The sequence below is a fragment of the Eschrichtius robustus genome, chromosome 14 (genome assembly GCF_028021215.1).
Source record: "Eschrichtius robustus isolate mEscRob2 chromosome 14, mEscRob2.pri, whole genome shotgun sequence".
Taxonomy (NCBI): domain Eukaryota; kingdom Metazoa; phylum Chordata; class Mammalia; order Artiodactyla; family Eschrichtiidae; genus Eschrichtius; species Eschrichtius robustus.
In genome coordinates this window covers 52,840,547-52,862,002 of record NC_090837.1, presented here as the reverse complement: position 1 = coordinate 52,862,002, position 21,456 = coordinate 52,840,547, and the positions used below count along the sequence as shown (strand labels likewise).

The 21,456-nt window shown below is 54.5% G+C and overlaps 1 protein-coding gene across 14 annotated transcripts in view; it reads left to right on the top strand.

Annotated features, from left to right (window-relative positions):
* The window catches only part of CELF4 (CUGBP Elav-like family member 4), a 298,375-nt gene that overhangs the window by 61,651 nt on the left and 215,268 nt on the right, over positions 1-21,456 (top strand). For all 14 annotated transcript variants that reach the window (XM_068563855.1, XM_068563852.1, XM_068563851.1 and 11 more), the window contains exon 2: positions 14,341-14,423. In XM_068563855.1, coding sequence (XP_068419956.1) covers positions 14,341-14,423 — 83 coding nt within the window. The remainder of the gene's footprint in view (positions 1-14,340; positions 14,424-21,456) is intronic.

Here is a 21,456-nt window from a genome sequence, read left to right as displayed (position 1 = left end):
TCTGTCCCCAGGCCAGTCCGGGAAAAGAGCAGGTGCCTTTGGACACTTAGGGAAAAACTGAGGGCAGCAGGTCCCGGAGGCCTGCCAGGAACTGGGGGCTCTACCTTGTCCACCTGGGCCTTCAGGTTGAGGGAGGAACAGGTAGAAGCAGGATTAAAATCCAGAACTCTGAGTCTGCCTTCTTCATTCCTGGGAAGTTTGCTGCTCTGGCCGGGATTTCACAGACAAGGAAGCCGGGGTCCCCAAGAGACCAGGGCCCTCATCTGGCCTCTGATGCAAGTTGCAGCTCCCACCAGATCTTTTCACACTTCCGTGCTGTGTGGCCTCTGCACCCAGGGTCTCCCTCTGCATTCCTGCCGTTCCTGCCTCTGTTCCCCCAAGTCCTGGACCCTCTGGTCTCACTTAGCCTGGCCTCTGGGCCACATTTCTGGTACCACTGGGGGGTCAGCCCTGCACTTCACAGGGTGTGTAAAGCCAGGGCAGGGGCCTCTGCTCGGTCGCAGATGAGGGCCACAGCTGCCCAGGAGGAGGCCCAGCAGCCGTTCCTTTAACCACCCCAATGCCTGGCTTCTCCTTCTGGGCCTCAGCTCATCAAGCTGGCCTTCCTGGCCACAGGGTACAGTTAGCTTAGCCAAGACAAAGCAAAGGTCTAAAGAAAATGTCTAGGAAGCCAAGAGAAAGGGTAGAACCTGAGGATGCAAAGCCTGAGAAATGGGCAGCTACGGAGTCAGACCCATCACGTAGGTGATAAGGTTGGGCCTCAGGTTGGCTCCCCCTGGCCCTGGGTCCCCGCAAATCCCCCTTCTCAGCCCACTCCAGCTGCCCACCTACTCTCCCAGGCGAGGGTGGGCTGCTACATGGACCCGGCCCCCACCCACTCCCGTGAGTCTGTTCTTCCTGTTCCCTTCCACTTGATGCAAAGCCTTGGAGACACCCCTCCATCTGCTGACAGTCTGCTCCCTGCACACTTTGTCTGGGGCTTTCCACACTGGCCACCAAACACCGGCCCGCTCACCCCTCCTCAGGGCTGCACTGGGCTCCACAGCCCTCTCAGAGACTTGCCCTCCCAGAGGCCGGGCAGTGGACCTGAGCTGTTTCTCTCACTGACCAGCTGTGTGCTCTTGGGATGAGTGCCTCACCTTGACCTACAGACGCGTCCCATTCCTCCTCTGTAAAAGAACAAGGTGCACTCCCTGCTCCCTCACCACCCCCCATTCACTCACTGATGAATTCATATGCGCTAGGACCCACTTTGTGCCAGGACTGTGCTGATGCTGGGGGCACAGACTCATGGGATAGCAAACCCATTTCTCAAAAAGGAAACTGAGGTCCAGAGAGATCTGGTGACTTGCTGGAGGCTGTGGTTTACCTATCAAGAGATTGTCTTCAGTCGGCATCCTAATGCCAAACCAGTGTGCCTCCCTCACCCTGCGCTGCCTGTCACCATGCCAGGCCCTGTGCCAGGGGCAGGGCTTACCAGGGTCCATGGTGGACGGGTCCGCCCTGCCATCAGGGAGCTCACAGGGTCCTTGAGAGAAGTCAGTGAGGAACACGGGTGAGAGTGCCCGGTCCACAGCCATCCCCTCCCCACGAGGGTGGAGTAGTCCATGCCCACCCTCAGGGGGTGCCCACCCCTCCCCTGCTCTCCCCTCCCAACACTGCCAGGTCCTGCACTGCTCCTGAGTGAGACACCCCCAGCCTTCCTCTCCCCAACCCTCCCAGGCCACATTCCCAGGTCTTAACAATTCCTCTCACAAAAGAAACAATTGACACTGAGGTGCCTCTTTGGGGAAGCATGAAGCCAGCTCTTTGTCACCCAGGTCCCTGCCAGCTCATTACTGCCTCCTGTCATTAGCATATTAGATACACGAGGTAAACAAAACACACATCCCAGACTTTCAATGCCAGCCATCTGTCACTCTGCCCCCAGCGTGCTGGCCTGTGCCGGGGCAGGAAGCACACACGGGGTCCACGTCTGTGTGAGTGTGTGTGGCAGGGGGGATGTGCAGGTCCCATGCAAGGAAAGCAGACATCACCAGACAGCATAAATGCCAAAGCTATTTTTCACACTGTAGGGAATCTTTAGCATCACATCACAACTGCTGCTACTGAAAATGGTAGCAATAGTAATCCCCTCCATTAATTATATGCCAGGCGCTCTGCTGGACACCCACTACTCCAGCAGATAAGTGTCCTTATCCCCATTTCCCGGGTAAGGAGCCTGAGGCCCAGGGGGCTACACAAACTTCTAGCACAAGACAGAGGCTACTGTCGGAACCAGATCCACCTCCCTCCGAGGTCGCAGCCCTCTCCCTGGACCCCAGACATCCTGCTGATGGAAACAATCAGGCCACAGGGGTTAAATGGTTTTCCCAGAGGCACCAGCTGGCTGACGACAGAAACCAGGGGGTCAGATGTCACTGTTATTTCGAGATGGAAAAAAATGGTATATCCTGGAGTAGTCAGGATGGGAATTAAATAGATGGACAGGAGAGAATATGGGGTCCCAGCCATGAGGCCAAAAAAGAAAGGAAGGAAGGAGGAAGGGAGAGAGAGGATGCTGGAAGTGGGGGGCGGGGGGAGAAAGGAAAGAAAGAGAGGAACAAGGGAAGAAAGGAAGGGAGGAAGTAAAGAGAGGAAGAGGAGAGGAAAAACAGACAAGGGGGAAAACCAAGGAAAGGTGCTAGGGAAGGTGTCTGGAGGAGCTTTGAAGGAGCTGGCACTCTCAGGGGCTCCAGCCTTCTAAACCACTTGGGGGGCCCCAAACTCACCCTGCTGCCCATACCTCTTCACCTTTGCCCATGCAGAGCCCTTTTCCCAGCACATCCTTCCCTAGAGGCCATGCTGGGTTCAAGACTCAGGCAGCCTTGCTCTGATTCTCCCCAGGGCAGAGCTGAGTATCCTCCTCCATGAGGGGCAGAGCCCATGATTCAGGTCACAGACCCTGCAGGCAGCCTGCCCCAGCTCACAGCCCAGCTCCACCATGGACCTGGCCATAAGACCTTGGGCAAGTCTTTCATCTTTGGGTGCCTCAGTTTCCTTACCTGTAAAAGGGGGATAATAGTACTATTTTATAGAGTTATTGTATTAAATGAGACAATACATGTAAAACACTCAGAACAATGCCCAACATATAACCCCAAATCCCTAAGTGTTTGCTGTTATCATTTGTGCCACTGATGAGCCCTACACAAACCTCAGCTTAGTGAGTATGCTTGTTACAGATATATCACCTGGCCTTGCAAGTATATTTAGCCAGCGTCTTCTTCAAAGCAGGGGGTGTGTCTTTCATCCTTTGGCAAATGGTAGACTATCAATAAATGGTTGTAGAATGAATGAATGAGTGAGCCATCTTTCATTCCATCCACAGATGACAGTACCCTGATCCCAGTCACATGGTTTGTTGAGTCTTGAGTACCAGTCAACTGATTAGTTAGTTCAGTCTTCTTTCTTGGTGGGTTCTGTGGACATGTGAGTGGGTCTCTGGGAAAAGAAGACATAGAACTGAATGCCAGGCCCTGTCCCACCCCCCCACAGGTCATCCTCCCCATTTGCCAACAGCCTTTCACCACCTTGGGCACTACCTGTAGGTCAGCAATGAAGGAAGGGTGACGGTGCATGGCTCTGCCTCTTCCCAGGATCAGGGACAGCTGACTCTAAAGCAAAAGCCAGAGCCCCCCCACCCCCACCCCCGCCCTCCTAAACTGTGAACAGTATCTCTGCTAGGCTCGAGGGCTTGAGGGGCTGACTCACTGAAGCCGGCATCCCAATCACATTTGCCGACTACTCCCTTGCCGCAGTCCTCAGGTTAAATATTGCTAAATGCCTGTGATTGAACCTATCTTACTGATGTTGGGTGAAGCCCAAAGCCTGGCCAGAAGAGTGGCTTAAGTGGCTGAGATCATGAGGGAAAGGCATCCTACACCTAGAGCTGGACCATGGCCTGCCTGGACTGAGTGAGATTGTTTTTCTGCTTTTAAAAAGAAAATCACATTTTTCAAACATTGATCCTGTAATATAGGACTCCTGGCTATTGGTCTTTTCAAAATAGTCTGCCTTGGATGCTGAGGTCGGAATTTCTTGATTGGTGTGCTTCTATTTTTTTTGTTGTTGTTGTTCTTTAAGTGAATTAGGGCCTGTTAGGAAGGAGCCGGAGAAGAGAGGTGAGATTAATTCACCTCACCTGGAGGGTCCTGGGTGCCTATTTGCAATCAAAGAGGGGTGGTGCACCTTCCCCTCCTAAATCTGAGCAGTTCAACTGATCTTGTGAGGCCCCCGTCCCGGGGCTTGGTCGGGGATACGGGAGGAGAGGCACAGCCCCGTGAGCTGCCGTCTAGTTGCGGAGACAGAGTTCCCACAGATGAGAACAGCAGAAAACTGTTCAACTAAGCACTTGTTTTTATGTTTCGGACACTTGGATGTGGAAGGGCTCACTGGGAGGAGAGTCAGCACAGGCTGGGAAGCTGGGGAGGGTTCCGATGGTGGGGGAATCTGGTAGAGGACCCAGGTGTGGGGAAGGCGTGCCGGTGGGGGGAAGAGAAGGAGCAAAGGCCCAGGGGTGACAGAGACACCCACTGTGGGGGAGTGTGGCTCAGGGTGACAGACGAAGGGACAAAGGGACTCGTGAGCCCCCTGCCTTGTGAGTCTGCTTACCTCTCCTTCCATGGGAGAAAGGAGTCAGAGAGGCTGACCGCCCCCACCACACAGCACATCATGGGGGTAGAGAGCTGTCTCTGCGGGTATGCTGGGGACAGTTCCAGGCTGGGGTCCCGAGGTTCCAGGGTCATACCAAGGAGGGATTCCTCCACACATCCCTCTTCATGGGGAAGCGGATGCTATTGGGGGAAACGACACCCCCTCCCCGCCAATTTGGAGCTGTCCAACCACCATGTAAAGCTCCAACAAGGGGAATTCTATGCAACTCAAAAAGCATTCACTGAGCTCCCTCTGTGGGCATAAGACCTGCACACGTCCAGCAAATGCTGGGGGCACTGGGGGCTCAGATCCCGCACCGTGTCCTTCTTGCACACTGAGGAATCAGTCCGAGGCCAGCAGCATGGCAGAAGTAAGCCAGCGAGGCTCTGCATTTCCGGCCAAACAGGCGAGGAGAGAGAGGCGATCGCGGGCAGGCAGGAGTGGAGATGGGCAGGCAGAGGGCAGAGGCAGAGACCAGGGAGGTGCTTTGCTTCTCAGATCAGTTATATGGGCCTTGCTTTCTCAGAGGCTCTGCCTGTTGCCCATCTCCCACAGTTTAGCCATTGGTAGGGTCACACCAATGAGACCCCAGAGCCCCTCCCACGTGGTGCTCGGTGAGCAGTGATCCCTTCCCAGGGAGTCACGCCCAGCTTCTCAGCAGGTGCACCCTGATCTGAGAAAATTCAAAACAGGAAGATCTGAACTCCCAGGCCAGGTTCGTTAGAAGGGGGCACAGTTCGGTTTCTCGGCTCTAGCGTTTATCCTGGTATTTGTATGAGGAACGAATACCCCACATGCATTTCAAATCCAGCCTTGGTGCTCAGATAGAGCCCTCTGTGGAGGAGCCCGAGACCTGACTTTCACACTGGAGACGCCACTGGGGGTAGAGGGAGGTCAGGTGCACGGGATCCAGGGAGGCCCCAGAGACCTCAGCTCTCTCCACCTGGGTCCTTGGAGGAAGAGAATGAGGTCATCCCTGAGCCCCTCACCCCAAATCCCAGCCATGGGGTGGGGGTGTGGAGGGAGGACATCTCCCATCAGGGCCCCCAAGGTCCCCACTCACACTTCCTGACACACTGCCCAGGGCCTTGGGAGGGGATGACAGGAACTGAGCCCCAAACCAGGTCTCTGCTTCACCACCAGGCAAGTCACACAGGCCCCCCTGGCTGTCAGATGCTGATAACACCCTGTCTACTCTAAGGTGCAAGCATCATGAGCTCACGGGCATGACAGCACAGTGGCAAGTAAAAGCTCTCTGCGTGAATGAAAGGGAGCACTTTGTGCTGTCCTGGGGACCAGCAGGCGCTGCCAGCCTAGAGCAGGGGCACAAGGGCAGCCCCTTGGCTGTGGGAACAAAAGCCAGCACGTGTCACAAAGCAGGTTGTACTTGTCTTGTTGGGCCTTAGAAAGGCTGACACTTTCCCTGGGCCCGTCCCCAACCCCTGAGCCTCATGGGTCCATCAGCCCAGCCACAGACCGAGAACTCTTTGTTGAGAAAGGGGAGAGGCCATCAGTATGTCATGTCCACTTTTTGTCCTTTTTCACAGTGCCATAAAGATGTTGCAGCCAACACCAGACATGAAATTCTCCAGCACTGAGGGTATGAACAAGGGTAACTGGCAGGGACAGACCCTTGGCAAAGGCCCGCCCGCTGGTCCATCCTCTGAGGTCTGAGCCAACTAGGTCCCTGGGTCTGAACTTACGGGGCCCTGCCCAGTGCCCCAGGAAGAGAAAGAGAGGGCTGGTCCCATCCCCTGGGGCTTCCCAGTCTAGGTCTGGGGATGTTCCCCAGCCCCACACCCATCTGTATCTTGTGGCCACCAAGGGCAGGAAGGCTGAGACCATCACAGTGAGCCGGGTCCAATTCCCCACATCACACAACCAGCTTAACTCTGAGAAGCTCTTGAACTTGGAGTTCACCTGCAGTTCAAACGCCTCTGGAGTTTCTGGTGTAAAGAGAGTTGACGCAGGAGGGCAGTGCTGAGCCCGAAAGCAGGCTGTGGGCTGAGGGTGGGGTTTCAGCACTGGAGGCCCCTGAAGAAAGGAGCAGGCCAACAGCCCTGATTCACTGGCTGAGGGCACCATCCATCTCCCTCTCCTGCCAGCCCCCCCGTCATCCCCACCCCCCAGGCCTCCTCAGAGGAAGATGGATGGCTCCTTCTACCTCTGCAGGCCTAAGTCGGAGGGCAGACATCCCATCCCAGACCCTCTCCACACACGGCTTCCCCTGAGGTCAGCCATCTCTCCCCAGCCTTGCATCTCACTGTCACCCAGCCAGGGCCAGAGTGGAGTTTAACAACCACTGCATTCAATGATGTCTGTTCCTGGGGGTGGGGGGGTGGGGGTGGGGGAGGGGACCCTGGAGTTAGCAGCTCCTGTAGTAGAATATTTCCACGTGGGCAAACACACGCTGCCCAGAAGACACTGGGGAGGCCACCCTTGCCCACCCAGACCATGGGGGACAGAGGTAGACAAAGATGTGTAGACAAAGATGTGTCTTCTAACTGCCAAATGAGAGGGACCATTGCTAAGGGCTTTAAGAGATGTTGGGGTTGGTGTAGTCAAGGAAGACTTCCTGGAGGAGGGGAGGCTTAGTCTCTCCTAGGACACGTGGGCTCCAAAGGAAGGAGGTATGGAAGAGGTAGCAGGGGAAAGGGTACCGTTCTGAGGCTTGGATTCCCCCGATGCAGGTGGAGAAGCAAGAGTCAGAGTCATGTTCTGTGGGTGAGCGATCATTGTCCTTCTCTTGTGGAGAGAGGAGAACATCAGCAGGGAACTCCCCGGGGAAAGGGGGAAGGAGGGAGTATAGTCCAGGTAGAAAGGCCTGGAGGGACTGGAATGGCCAGGACGGGTCCTGGGGAGATTCTGGCAGAAGCATCACTCCGTGGCCGGGCACTGGGAAAGAGAGACAGAGACAGTGGCAGGACCAGCCCCATGGTTTCTTTCTCTGCCTGTTACCAGGAGCTCACAGATTCTCAAGGCTCTCAGAGATTAGAAGAGGAGACGAGGCTCACCCCTGGGGCAAGCCATGAGCAGTGGTCAAGGGTACAGCCACATAGGAATCCACAGAAGGTGAGACCACAAGGCCGAGGGAAGCTCTTAGGGCCTCACTGAAGACCAGGACCCAAGCGGTGGGTCTTGAGGAGGTGCAAACCTGGGGCAGGCCCAGAGGTGGGGGGACATTCCCAGAGGAAGAGCATATACGTGAAGAACTGCTCTGTAGCTGTCTCTCCCGCATGAGGGAAGGGGGCATCTGCCCCAGAAGGCACTGCGGAGGCCGCCCTCGCCCACCCAGACCATCGGGGACAGAGGCTCAATGGCGGGACACACATGGCCTCGGAACACCAGCAACCCTCTTTCCAGGGAAGCTGGAAGACATCCCCTCTCCCTCTCCCTCTATCCACCCACACACAGTCTGCCTTAATTTCTCTGCAGTGGGGCCCACGTCCGTTTTGTAAACCCTGGGATGAGGAATGATGCCCTGAGGGTGGGGTTTCAGGCCCCATGGCAGGTGGATGGGTGGAGATTCAGGGCAAAGAAAATCACTCCGAACAGGGAGCCTCTCCTTGACCCTTAGGTCTGGCTGATTGGTGGGTTTCCTGCTCCCTTCCTGTTCCCCACCCCCTCCCACACCCAGCTTCCTCTCACTTCCTCCAGGCCAGCCAAGTGCAGGGCCTGAGGATCTGATGTTTTATTAAAGTCCAGATCTTCCTATTCTAGGGCCACCTTCCTCTGGCTAATTCTGTAATTCAATTAGTAGGAAGCCAAGGCCCGGCTGGGGTGGGAGGAGGGAGCGCTTCAGGAGCCGTCCTTTCCGCGATGATTACACCCCAGGCTTCAGCCCTGTTCAGAGTTGGGCAGGAAATTGTACTTCCTTCACTTCACAGTGACAAGGGCCTTTTATCCCCACACACGGGGGCTTTGTAAATTACTGCCATCTCCGTGCAATTAATTCTGCGGCGCTGTGTTTTTTCCCTCATGTGGGAGAGGGCACCCGCCCACCATCTCAGGAATCAGCAGCACCCCCTGCACCATCAACCCAGGCTGCCCTGATGGAGGAGGGTGTCTGCCACCCACCCACTTGTGCCCTAGCCAGCGACGCCCACTCTGCCCGCCTCCTCCAGCTGGCTTAACCTCCCCTGTCCCTACCCTTCTCCTCCTCCCTCTCCTTCTCTGCCCCCAGTGCTCCCTGATCTCTCTTCAGTGCCCCAAACCCCCAGTCATGGTCCCCCCACCCTCTTCAGTTCCTTGGGCTAGAAGCTTCCATTTCCATGAAGCTTCAGTTCCGTTTAGAAGACTCTGTCTCCACCCTTCACGGAGCTGACAGTCTATTCAGAGACACAAGACATGAAAAGGATCAACAGAAGGATGGGTAAATAAGAACAGTGAGTGTGAAAGGGTCAGGAGGCAGCATGAGGAAATGTGAGGGTGGATCAGTGTCCAGTGCACACGGTAGAACCGGGAGCAGCAGAGGAGAGGCAGGTCAGGGTGGGCCAGAGGGGTCCACCTCATTCGGGGAGGCCAGGCCATCAGCAGCTGGTGGCAGCACTGTGGTGTGACTTTTCTGCAAGTGTGACATTTCCCTGCCCCCATGCCCACCCCGATGATCTCCCAAGTCCGGTCCTGCTCCGCCAGGCTGCAATTCTATGCCACCAGGTCAGTGCTAGGAAGCACTGACCCTGAGGCGGGGAGAGGCGGGGGATGAGCTGGTGCTGGGAGAACCATCCCAGACACTGGGACAGGACGGGGAAGGCAAGAGCTGAGGGGCGAGGCTGGACCTCACCCAGAGGTTCTCAAGTCACTTCTGCGCCTTTTCACCTCGGATCCCGCCATCAGCGCCACACAGCCGGTTGGGCCTCAGGACACCTGGAAGGCGAGACAGGTGTGGGGGGAGGGTGGGCCTCTGTGCTCCATCATGGATTCCATCCCCCCCAGACAGCAACTTCTGGGACTCAGGGCCACAGGACCCAGATGAATACCATTTACAGCTTGCTGGGTGGAGAGAATCTACTTCAACTCCCAGAGCTCAGAGGAAGCTTTGAGGCAGGGCCATAGCAGGACCCACCCACGATAATTTCCCTCATGAAGAACCTGCCAGGAAGCTGATGTCCAGTGATCTTCGTCCGTGCCCTCAGAACGGGCTGTGGGTCCTGCATCCTGCCTGGCTCAGCCATTTCCACCCACCCCCTTTTCACTCCATCTTCCCCTCTTAGCAAAGTTTTTTTTTTTTTCTTTAAAGTTAATTGTATAAATGATAGATGATACATGCTGGGTCTAAATGTGTCAAACAAAACAAAAAATGTTAAAGTCATGGGAGACACCCCTACCCCCTCTTCCTCCCTCTTTTCAGCTTGATGGGACCCTTGTAGACCTTGTGCTATGGTGTGTAGGCACAAATTTGGGTGCATATGGGAGCCGGGGAGATGTCTCTGATGTATACACATGGCGTCTGCTATTTTGCAACTTGCTTCTCCCATCTGACAATGTGTCTTTCTGTGTTGGGCATTTAGAACCATTTCATCTTTTTAATTGTTGTAGAGTATTCCACAGTTTAAACACAAAAACATCCTGGCGCTGAGAAACCTTTAGATGGTTTTCAATTTTATTGCTATTCCAAACATCCACGGTGGACCCATGTCTCCTCCTCTGTGAGCACAAGTATGCAGGCAGGGTCAGGCTTGGGAAGGGAAGTGTTGGGCCTGAAGGCAGGGAGAGATGTCTGTGCCATCAGCCCCATCCCCGGGAAGGGCGCTCCATCGTCAGACCTTCTCAAGCCTTCAGGTGCAGAGCCCGTACCATCCCCCCTGCCCACCCCCCTCTGCTGCCTTGGATCAGAATGTGGCTGCTCCCTGAGAGAACCCCATTTCCCAACTAGACTGAGAGTTCCCAAGGGGCCTCACCGGGCGTGTCTCTGGGGACACCTCAGCTCCTTACAGGAGAGGGAGCCTGGCAGATTTAGTGACTGCCGAGCTGAGTCCCCCCTGCACCGCCCTCAGAGCTCAAAGCCCCCTCCTCAACTCCTAGGAGAAGTGGTGATGAGGATGGGAAGTCACAGCTAGTTCAGCGAGTGTCCAGTGGTGGGGCTTGGGAGCGCTCTCTCCCCTGGCCACCCTGGGTGCCCACCCAGGCCCGCTGCCCTCTGCAGCACCCTGTGAAGGCAGACTCCCCTCCTGAAGCCCCCCATCCCTGCCAAGCTGCCGCTCCTTCAGGGTTCTGCCCCCAGCAAGGGAGCAGATGTGGTCCCTTCAAGCACACAGAGTCAGCTGTTAATAACTGTGTATTGTGTCTGCCTTTTTAGAAGAGCCACAGTGAGACAGCTCTCTCAGAGTGGACTGTCAGACATGGCACCGGGCTGGCTGAAGAGATGGTTTGAGGAGGCCAGGTGGGTGGGCACCAGTTGGCCCCTGTGTAAGTCTGGTCCCTCCTCATGGAGGCGTTGAGGGACAGGAGGGGCTCTGCCTCTCTGACCCCACCCCCCCATCCACAAGAGTGACTGCGTTTACACTGTGATCTTCGATTAGAGAGCTCTGCAGAGGTTGTTAATGCTCATTGGCTAGTAAGTCTCCCCGCCAGCCTCTGAAGGGAGTTAGAGGTGAGGAAACTGGGACTCAGAGAGAGGCATCAGTAAGTGACCCCTGGCTGAGCACAGCTTCCTGTCTGGAACCACGCATCAGCCTTTTCAGGGGATGATCTGATGGGGGAGAGAGCAGGACGGTGACAGTAACCATACTGTCAAGCCCTGAGCAAATGGGCTCAAGGAGGCCTTGGGGACAAGAGCCCTCCCACCAGGGCGGCCTAGCTCTCACCAGCAACCTCTGCCCTCCCACTATGGAAGTCCAGTGTGGCTCTGTGTCCTCGGGCCTTGATCAGCTCCCAGCACCACTGCCATGTCCCCGCACCTCCTGGCACCCCCAAAGTAGCCAAAGTGTTCAGGATTCAATGCTCTTGACAAATATGTGTTGAACTCCTGCCCCTTTCTGGGCACCGAGAACTAAGCAGGAACAGAACAAAATCAAGTCCCGACCTCATCTGAGCCCAGGGAAATGCTAATCAAGGAACAAACACACAGTATCAACATGTCTGGGTGAGGGGTGCCAGAGAGAAGCACAAACAGGCCGAGGGGTCAGAGAGCAGGCCTGCGTCCTGCATGTGTGGGATGGGGGGAGGTGCTGCGTTAAATGAGGCCGTCAGGAGAGGCATCTCTGAGGAGGTCACCTGTGAGCGAAACCTCAAGGGAGTGAAGGAGCAGGCCGTAGAGACAGCAGGCCGGGCTCCTTCTGAGCAGAGGGGACCACCAGCGCCAAGGTCCGAGGGCAGAGTATGCCTGGCGGGGCAGCGAGGCTGGAATGAGTTGGATGAGTGAGCAGGGGAGGAATGGAAGAAGGTGACGTCAAGGGGTGGAGATGACAGGCGAAGTCACACAGGGCCTGGGGGTCCCTCAAAGATTCTGGTTCACAACACAGCTGTGAGCGCTCTCAAAAAAAAAACTGTGGCCGAAATGCCTGGAAGCTGGACAAAAGCAACAGATTCTTTTTTTTTTTTTCCTTTCTGGAGTCCTTTCCTTGTTATCCTGGTCCATGAAAACAATGTGGTCATTTTCTCTCCTTTCTCCTCCTCCTCCCTTTCTTCTCCTTCCTCCCTCCTCCTCCTCCCTCTCCAAACCTGCCCTGACCTTGTCCTGAGCTGGCTTGCACAGCGGCTGCCTCCCAGTTGCAGGCAGGCATGGGCGGAGGACAAGGCCAGTGAGGGGACAGGAGGAAAGAGGCCCTGGGAGAGGCAGGCAGCAGCACGAGGGACGACGTCATGGGGGCCTCTGACTGCTGTTCATTTTAGTCCCCCAGTGTCTCCGTCAATAACCGTCTGCCACAACCGGGATGGAGGAGCAGGGAGGGGGGAGGAGGGGTGATCTGGGGTCTGGATGGGGAGGCATGAGATGGAGTGGGACAGAGGCTCCTTGGCACTCATAGCTCCTCCCAGCCTGGGACAGAGTTGGAGGCAGGGGAGGCAGAGAGCCATGGGAGCTGAGAACTCTTGTCTCCCAGCTTTCTCTCCCTGCTTCCTTCTGCCCGTCTCTACGTCTCCCTCACACATACATTCCCTTCCATCCCCTCTCTGAAGCTAGGAGAGGAAGGGAGGCAGGACCAATTTTTACATTGGAAGAGGCAAGTGACAAGGCACCAGGCTGGCACCAGAAGCCTACAAGCCTCATGAGAAGAGGGCCTGGGCTCCTGGACCTGTCACAGAAACTGGCTCAAGGGCACTCAGGAAATAGTTGATAAATGGCCAGGAGGATGACCACCTGGCCAGCTGTGGACAGTCAAATAGGGAGGTTGATTTAAGATGAACTAGACCAGTAGTCAAGGTGGTCTGCCGGGAAGAAGTGGATCTTGGTCAGATTCTTGAAAGATGGATGGGATTGGTAGATGTGAAAATGGGGAGAGAAGGCATACCAGGTGAGGAGACTGAAAAGGGGGAGAGTAAAGAAAGGGGGGCAGTGGTGAACACAGATGGTTGGGAGATCAGATCATGGGAGAGAGAGTGAAACAAGGGAGAGAAAGAAGACAGTGATACAGAGGTGGTGGCCAGCGCCCAGGGCGCCTTCTCTGGGGCCATGGTGGCTTTAGGAAGTCTGAGGCCACTATGCCCCTCCAGACGCAAGCCTGCTGCTGGCTGAAGTTGGCTTTTTGACTTTCCCTAAGACCCTAGGGCCGCCCAAGCCACACAGCCACATCTGGAGGCAGAGGAAGAGGCCCTGACACTGAGCAGTTTGAGGGAACTCCCAAAAAGACTCTCCCACCAACAAGTATTCTCTTTGCCTTGTCACCATGCCTGAAGGGCCAGCATTAAAAAGTCACCGCTTGAGTAAGATACAGTGTTCTGTAAAATCCAGATTCCCCAGTGAGGCACTGTCAGAATCATGCAAGGGGAAAACTGGACTGGACCTTGCAGACCACTGGATCAACCCTCTCAGTTCACAGGTGAGGAGACTGAGGCAGGGCAGGAGACTGCTGGAGTCACCCAGGGAATTAGAGGCAGAGCAAGAGTCTCCCAAGCCCTCCAGGAGGGGTGTGAAGATATCACTGCAGATGTGACAACCGACTGGGGCAGTGGGCACATGGACAGCCCCATTCATTTTATTAGGACAGCCTGGCCTGGGGTCCTCCTTACAGATGGAGCCTTTGTTTGAAAGGCCGGGAGGGTCCCTGCATCATCCCTCCTAAGGGGCCAGAACAAGAGTTCACGATGGAGTGTAACTAGAGGTGCTGGGGTGAGGGGTGGAAGCTGCCCTTTCTGGGAGGTATTGGGGCTGGAGCTGAAACAGAACAGCATCCAGAGGGAGGCAGGCAGGCACCGGGCACGCGGACAGGAAGAGACCCGCGGGGAGAGGGGGCGTGGCGGGGAGAAGATGCGGAGTGGGGAGACTTCACCGAAGGAGCAAAATAGAAAAGCAACGAGAGAGACGAAAAGCAGACACGGGAAAACGGCGAGGCAGGAAAGCTCGAGTAGAGCGCACGGGAGAGAAAGAGAGGTGGCGAGAGGGACCAAGAGCGGGGAGGGGCTGGAGACCGGAGGGCGGGCGGGAGGGCGCGTGGGCGGCCCGGGGGCGCCCCACTGACCCTTCTCGGCGCTTGCTTCCCTCCCCAGGCTGCGCTTTCCTCACCTACTGCGAGCGTGAGTCAGCGCTGAAGGCCCAGAGCGCGCTGCACGAGCAGAAGACTCTGCCCGGGGTAAGTGGCGCCCGCCGAGGCGCGAGCGACGGGCGCGCCGACAGGGGGCGACTTTGTGAGGCCGAGCCGCGGCGCAGCCGGCGTGGGGCTCGCGGGCCCCGGTGCGCGGCGCCGGCCTTCGCTCGGGAACTCGCGCGTCGCCCCTTGGGCCCCCAGAAGCCTCGAGGCGCGGGGCTGGGAAGCGGGCGCGTGGGCGCCGAGCTCAGACCTCGCCTGGCGGCCTGCGCACTCGGCCGTCCAGGCCCGACGGAATCCGGGCGGGGGCCGAACTCGGCCGTGGCCACAAAGCTCGGGCGCGGCTCCTCCCCTGACCCGCCGGGGCGCCGCCGATCGGGTTTCTCCTCCGCGCACTACCCGTGCGGGCAGCCCGGGGTGGGGACGCGGGGTGCCCGGGGCCCTGAGACCCCGGAGCTGCCTCCATTGGGCCCGCCGGGCCGCCTGCGGCAAGGCTGCACGAACAGCCACCGATCGACGTCGGACCCTCGCCGTTCCTGGGGTGGGGGCCGGGCCGGGCCGGGAGGGAGGGAGTGCCTACCCGCCCGGGCTCGGCGCCGCGAGTGAGATCACCGCGGTTTATTTAAGGAGCCAGCCCTCGTCTTTGATAAACTATCGTGCCTCAGCCCTGGTTTATAGCTTCTGTGCGGGGGAGAAGAGAATTATTTATGGCCCCCCTAACTGGGTGTGATATCAGCCATGGCTATTATCGAGGCTAGTTCATCACCATAAAATAAGAAGTGTTCCCCGGGTCAAGGGTCTGCGCGGTCTCTCCTGTGGGTTCAGAGAGATGGGGGGGGGGTGCGGAAGGGGGGGAGATATGCAGCTCACCGAGTATCTAAAGATAAATGGAAAGATGTGAGTGTTTGTGGGCATAGTTTAAAGAATTTTAAAATGTACCGTGTTTAAGCTTATACAATGGACACTGCAGGGAAGCACATGTGTTCTGTATATATGCTCACCAATATTTACACATGCATGTTTACATTCTTACCAAGCAAACCGTATGTAAACACACGTTTCCATTTCTGCCACACAGCGGGAAAGGTTAACCAGGTAGACAGAAAAAAAGCGCAACCCGGGGCGGGAGCAGTCTTCCTTTGCATCAGAGATCCTACTTTACCCGTTTAGGGGTGGGGAGGGCCTTCCTTCCATTAAGATAGCCTTTGTATTGTATTTTGGTATTTGTGATTGCAAAGCACGAGGCTGAGTCATCTTAATAACACACCCGCGGATGCAAATGTATGGAAATCGTGCACCGCACAGGTTTTTGTGTGGAGCCCAGCTCTGGCAAGGTGGCCATTCCCCAGTTGGTTTTTCAGTGGCGCAGCTACATGCACATATATTATAGTAATTACTTTCTGGGTGCCCTCTGTAAGATGGCAGAAATATGCTCCACATCACCCCATGTTATGTGTGAAGCATAAAGCCATATTGTAAGATAATCAAAGGCTTCTGAGAAAGGTTTGTGCTGATTAATAAAGTGTGGTGCTTTGTTTTGGGGGAGATTGTGATAGATATTTTAGAGGCACCCAAATGGAATGGAAAATACCACATTGTTATGGGAGGTCCTTCATCAGCTTGAGAGAGATTGCCGGGGAGTTTTGTGATGGCTAAAAGCCTGGAGTTAGATGGGGAAACCGAAAGAGAAGGTGGGAGGGGGAGGCTTGGGATTTTGAAGGGGGAGAGGCTGGGGACTGGGAGAATTGCAGTAGCAAGTGTGGATTGTTCAGGATCTAACATTAACTTGTGGTTGTTTATTTTACATATAATAGAATAGCTAAATGATGGAGTGTATTAGTTCTTTAATAATTTATAGAAATACTTTGATGTTGCAGTAATTACATTAAAGGTCACATATCAAAGGTAATTTGGTTGAGCAGCTGTGATGGTTTCTCAGAAGCAATCAATACCACTGTCCGTGGTGCTGATTTCACCAAGGGGCCTGCCAGATTAAAGAAGGCTTATTACCAGGCAGAAAGGCCCAGGGGAAATCAGGAGCATGTTGGAGCGACGCGCCAGCCCCCCTTCCACCAATAATTAACACTGTTCCCCATAATCTGTGCTAATCCTTCATACTGGGAGATCCAGTGGCATTTTTCTGAAACCACAAAGACAAGTTGGGCAAGTCTGGGAGAAAGGACAAAAAAAAAAAACCAAAAAAACATGAATGTATGTTGGGAGGTGGGAGGGGTGAGGAGAGAGGCCAAGAATGGAACTAAAACATAGCCTAGAGTCCCCTTGCGGTGCTTGGAACGCTGTCCTTTCTTCAAAGGCCTCCCGGGGAGACTCATGGCCTCAAAGACCTTATCACAATTCTCAGGGCAGGCACAGCCCACAGGGGGAGGGACAGGGAGAAAAGGCAGGATTGCAGCTCCAACTTCCCAGGGCACACTGTCCCCCCACAAACTCACATGGAGATTAATGAAAAACAAAATGACCAGATTTTAAAGTGGAGTCATCTGGATTCCAGAAAGCAGAACTGGTGTTACTGTTGTTGGTTGGTTCTCTCCTTTGAGATCAGAGAAAGTGAGACGCAAATGCTGGGAAGTGGCCCAAGCAAAATGCTCCACCCAACCATATAATGGGTGTTCCCACCAGCTGAGGCGGTGCTCACAGCTGCCTGCTTGGTTAGGGGGCAGAGGGAGACCTCTTCTTGTCTGGGGTGACCACACTAGGTGCCCTGGTGAGTGCACTCTATGTCTGACTAGGGAGAAAAAAATTGAAAAAAAGAACCTGGAAACTGGTAACCTCAGCAATTTAGGCACTTTTCCAGACTTCAAAATCCATTAAAATCAATCCATTAAAATTATCCCTCCACTTTCTCACTGAAGAGAGGAAGAGGGGAGAAGAGGGTGCAGGCAGCCCACTCTGTTTCCCAGCAAGTTACAGAGTTAGTATCCTGTTGGCAGCAAGGAACACAATCCCATTGTTGTCATGCGTGAGCACATGCATGCACACACTGCCACCATCAAAAACAGTAACAAAACAACACAGACAGAACTAGAGACACCGCTGCCACGTGTCCCCATTTAGAGACTGGGGAGGGGAGCTGACATTTCTCTTGGGATAAGTGGAAGCTCAGAAACCAGATCACAATAGCTGTTTTTACAAGTCAGAGGCCGGTATCCCTAGGAACCAGCCTAACCAAAGTCTCTCAGATGGCTGATGGAGTCATCCCTGGACCAGTGTTACAAATGGATTATTGTTTTTTAATTTGACACGCCTTCAGTAGAATGAGATTACTAAACCACAAAGCCTCATCAGGGTCCCTTCGAGCAGGGTCTTCTGCCGGCATCTCGGCAGAGTGATTCCACTTTTCTAAACTCACCATCTCTCCCTCACACTCTCAATCTCACTCTCTCTCCTGGCCCCTTGCCCTCTCCAGCCCACCTTCTTCCATTCCCAGTGTTTGTTCCATCATTTATAGGGTACAGTCAACATGGTTTCTCAATTCATCAGCAAGAATTTCCTGAGTCTGTGCTGGGCACTGTGCTAGGCATCCAGGCAGACACAGAGAAAAGAAAAACGCATCCCCACCCCCTCTTGGAGCTGTCCATCAAATTGGAGACAGAAGTCACACACACATCAGTGATACAAGACAGCACGTTATCATAAAATGGGTAGAGTAGAAAACAGTTCAATGATAACAGTTAATATTTATTAAGCACTCACTATCTGACAGGCGTTATGCAAGCACGTTACCTCCATTACCCCACTTTATCTTCGCAACCACCCTATAAGGAAGATATCATGAGTATCCCTCACACATGAAGAGACCCGGGATTAGAGAGATTAAGCAACTTGCTCAAGGTCACACAATTAATAAATGGCCAAGCCAAGACCAGCACCTGATCTGCTACCAAAATCCACCTCTCCTTTCTAGGGCCACCAGTTGCTTTAGAGGGGACCTGGATAACTATGGGGTGTAGGGTTTGCTCAAAAGTGTGTTCAGGATGTGGGCAAGGTGGGAATAGAGAGCTGGGAGGAAGATGGGTGTGTCAGATGAGGGCACTGGTCTGAGAACTAGCCTAGACGACAAGGCACGCGTGACAGGTCAGGAGCCGTGAGCTAGGCGGGAGAGGTCCACTTGGAGAGCTCCCTGGGGTCTGAGTGTGCACGGGAAGAATCCTGTTCCTTAAAATAGGCCCCTGCTGCTTAGTCCCAGCTCCCCCTGCCTTTGGGACTTTTCAGGGAATTGTCTTCCAGGAAGAGCCCATCTGTTTCCAAAGTTAGGAAGGTAGGACCTCTGGGGAGAGACTCCGATCAGAGAAAACCAGGCTACGTGGCCAGCAGTGGCCAGCACTTTGCTCCTGTGGCAGCAGAAAAGGTTCCTCACCAGGGCTGATGAGGGGGGGAAGAGGTGGGTCCAGTTATCGGGAGGCCGGGAAGCAGGGAGAAGAGGGAGCAGGCAGGGGGAGAGGGGAGGAGAGAGAGCTGGCAGGGGGAGAGTTGGAGCTGTATCTGCTTGGTAAACATTACAGTTCCAATTCACTAGTTAAAGATTGGCTTTTGTGCCCTCACTCCGGCAACCTGAGAATACAAAGCAAACGCACACAGTCCTCCATGGCTGTCGCCCACCCCCAACCCCGCGGTTCAGCCTGGTAGACAAGCAGCACCACTGCCATCACACCTCCCGACTAAGGTCCCCACCACTCAGGACATGTCATTTCCATGGAAATTCAATGTGGCCTTCTTTGAGTTTACCAGGAAAGATGTTAAAATGGAAAATTAAAAAAAAAAACAAAACTCTGTTGGATTTCTAGCACTGCTGTCTCAGGATGTTCTCCTTTCTCCCCCTGCCTCGCATTTTCATTTTCTTAAGTCCCACCTTCTCTTCCTTTCCTTCTCCTCTTTTCTCTTTATGCCTGTTTCCTCCTCTCTTCTCTCCCTCTGGTCACTTTCCTCTTCCTCTTTTCCCCTCTCACTTCCCATCCTTTCTTCTTTATCCTTCTCACTTGCCTCTCCCGTCCCTCTCCTCTCCTCCTCCTTCCCTCAAACTCTCCCTTTCTCTCCTTCTGCCCACCCCACCTCTACCTTGACACCCACAGGAGGCTCTCGTGGGACCTCCACCAGCTTTACTGGGACTTCCCTGCTGAGGCCCATCTCCCTTCTGACAGCCCCGCCATAGAAGGATCCATCTAATTTTATGTACAACTGTAAAGATGAATGATAAGTAGAAAGGATGCAGGCAAGAACCAGATGAATAAATTATAAAGGGCAAATGATGACAAGACAGGGGTCCCCAGAGACACTGATATGATAACAGAAACTAAAGATGAATTTATGATGGATGTAGTTAGCATGTGTGGAGGCTGTTAATTCTTCAGGGTAGTTTTACAACTTCTAGTGATTGGCGCAACCAAAGCGTTTCATTTTAGAGATGTGATGCATTTCCACCTGTCTGTCCTGTAGGCACAGTGTTGGTTTTTGTCTCTAAATGGTGAGTTGGGTCCCATCAGCACGTGTCTCTGCTTCAGATGGTGGGGTCACAAGCCAGATCCCTGCGTAGCTCCAGCTTCCTCGTCCTGTGGTCCTTCTTCCTGAGTGTACTGGTTGGGGAGCTGCTGTAACAAGGTCCCACAAACTGGGTGGCTTAAACAACAGAAATGTTTTGTCTCACAGTTCTGGCGCTAGAAGACCAAGATCAAGGTGTTAGCAGGGCGGGTTCCTTCTGAGGGCTGGGAGGGAGAATCTGTTCCGTCGCTCTCTCTTCACTTCTGGTAGCCTCGGGCATTCCTTGGCTGGTAGACGGTGTTCTTATGTCCTCACATTAACTTCCCTGTGTGCGTGCCTGTTTCTGTGTCCAAATTTCCCCTTTTGATAAAGACATCAGTCATGTGGGATTAGGGCCCAGCCTAATGCCCTCACCTTAACTTGATTACATCTGCAAAGACCCTGTTTCAAATAAGGTCAGATTCCCAGGTACCTTGGGTTCGGTCTTTAATATCTTTTGGGGAGAGGGGAGGACCCAATTCAACCCATAACACTGAAAAATGGGCAGCCCTATGGCTCTTCCATGGCAGGGAGAGAAAAGGCTTCAACAGTGTTTGAGTCACTGGAAAGGGTGAGGGGAGTCCCACCAGCCCTTCCTCTGCATCTCCCCCCCCCAACCCCATCCTCATGTTCTTTTCTTTGTCTCTTGGGGAAATGAATGACATATCTTCCCTCTTTCCCCATATTCTCTAAAGAGAACTATTCATCTGTCCTTTTAGGGCGTTGGGTCTTAACAGAGAACACTTTTGCCCCCCAGGGGACATTCGAACACTGTCTGGAGATGCTACTGGAATCTAGTGGGTAGAGGTTAGGATGCTTCTAAACGTCCTACAATGCACAGGACAGCTCCACAACAAAGAAGTGTCTGGCCCCAAATGTCAGTAGTGCCCAGGAGCCTGTGCTGGGACGGAAGGCAGATGGAAAATGCACAGTGAGGCCCTGGGGTGGAGCTTCCCTCTCACTGACCCCCTGCTTCTCATTCACCTGGGGGACAAGCCCCAGGGGTCCTTAGAGTGTCAGAGGTGGGAGGGTTTGTCAAGGGGCACACACTCAAACGGTGTAAGCGCAGAGGGAACCGTGGGCAGCAGGAGAGGGCAAAGCCCCCTTCCAGGCTTAGAGAGCATTTCTGGTTGGCCATTCACACACTCCTATCTGCAGGAGGCCTAGTTTCAGCACCAACTTCTAGCTCAGTTTTCTCATTTTACCCACAGGGAATCTGTGATCCGAGGGAAATGAGTTGAAGTTCGCTTGTGACAGAGCTGGGACCAGAACCCAGACCTCCACAGCCCACCCACAGGTGGGGTTTCTCCAGCCTCTCCCTTTGGAAGAGTCCCCATCCTGACAGGAAGCAGGCCTGGCAGGAACGTGTCCCGCCAAGCAGCCCCTCACCCCCTGCCACAGACAACGCCACAGGCTACGGCTGAGTGCACGTGGACCCCTCCCGGCTCTCCCAGCAGGAGGGAGCGCTGGGTTCCAGGAGAGAAGGCAGAAATGCTTTAAATCCGGACTCCAGGTGCCAGATGAGCTACATTTGCATCCGAGG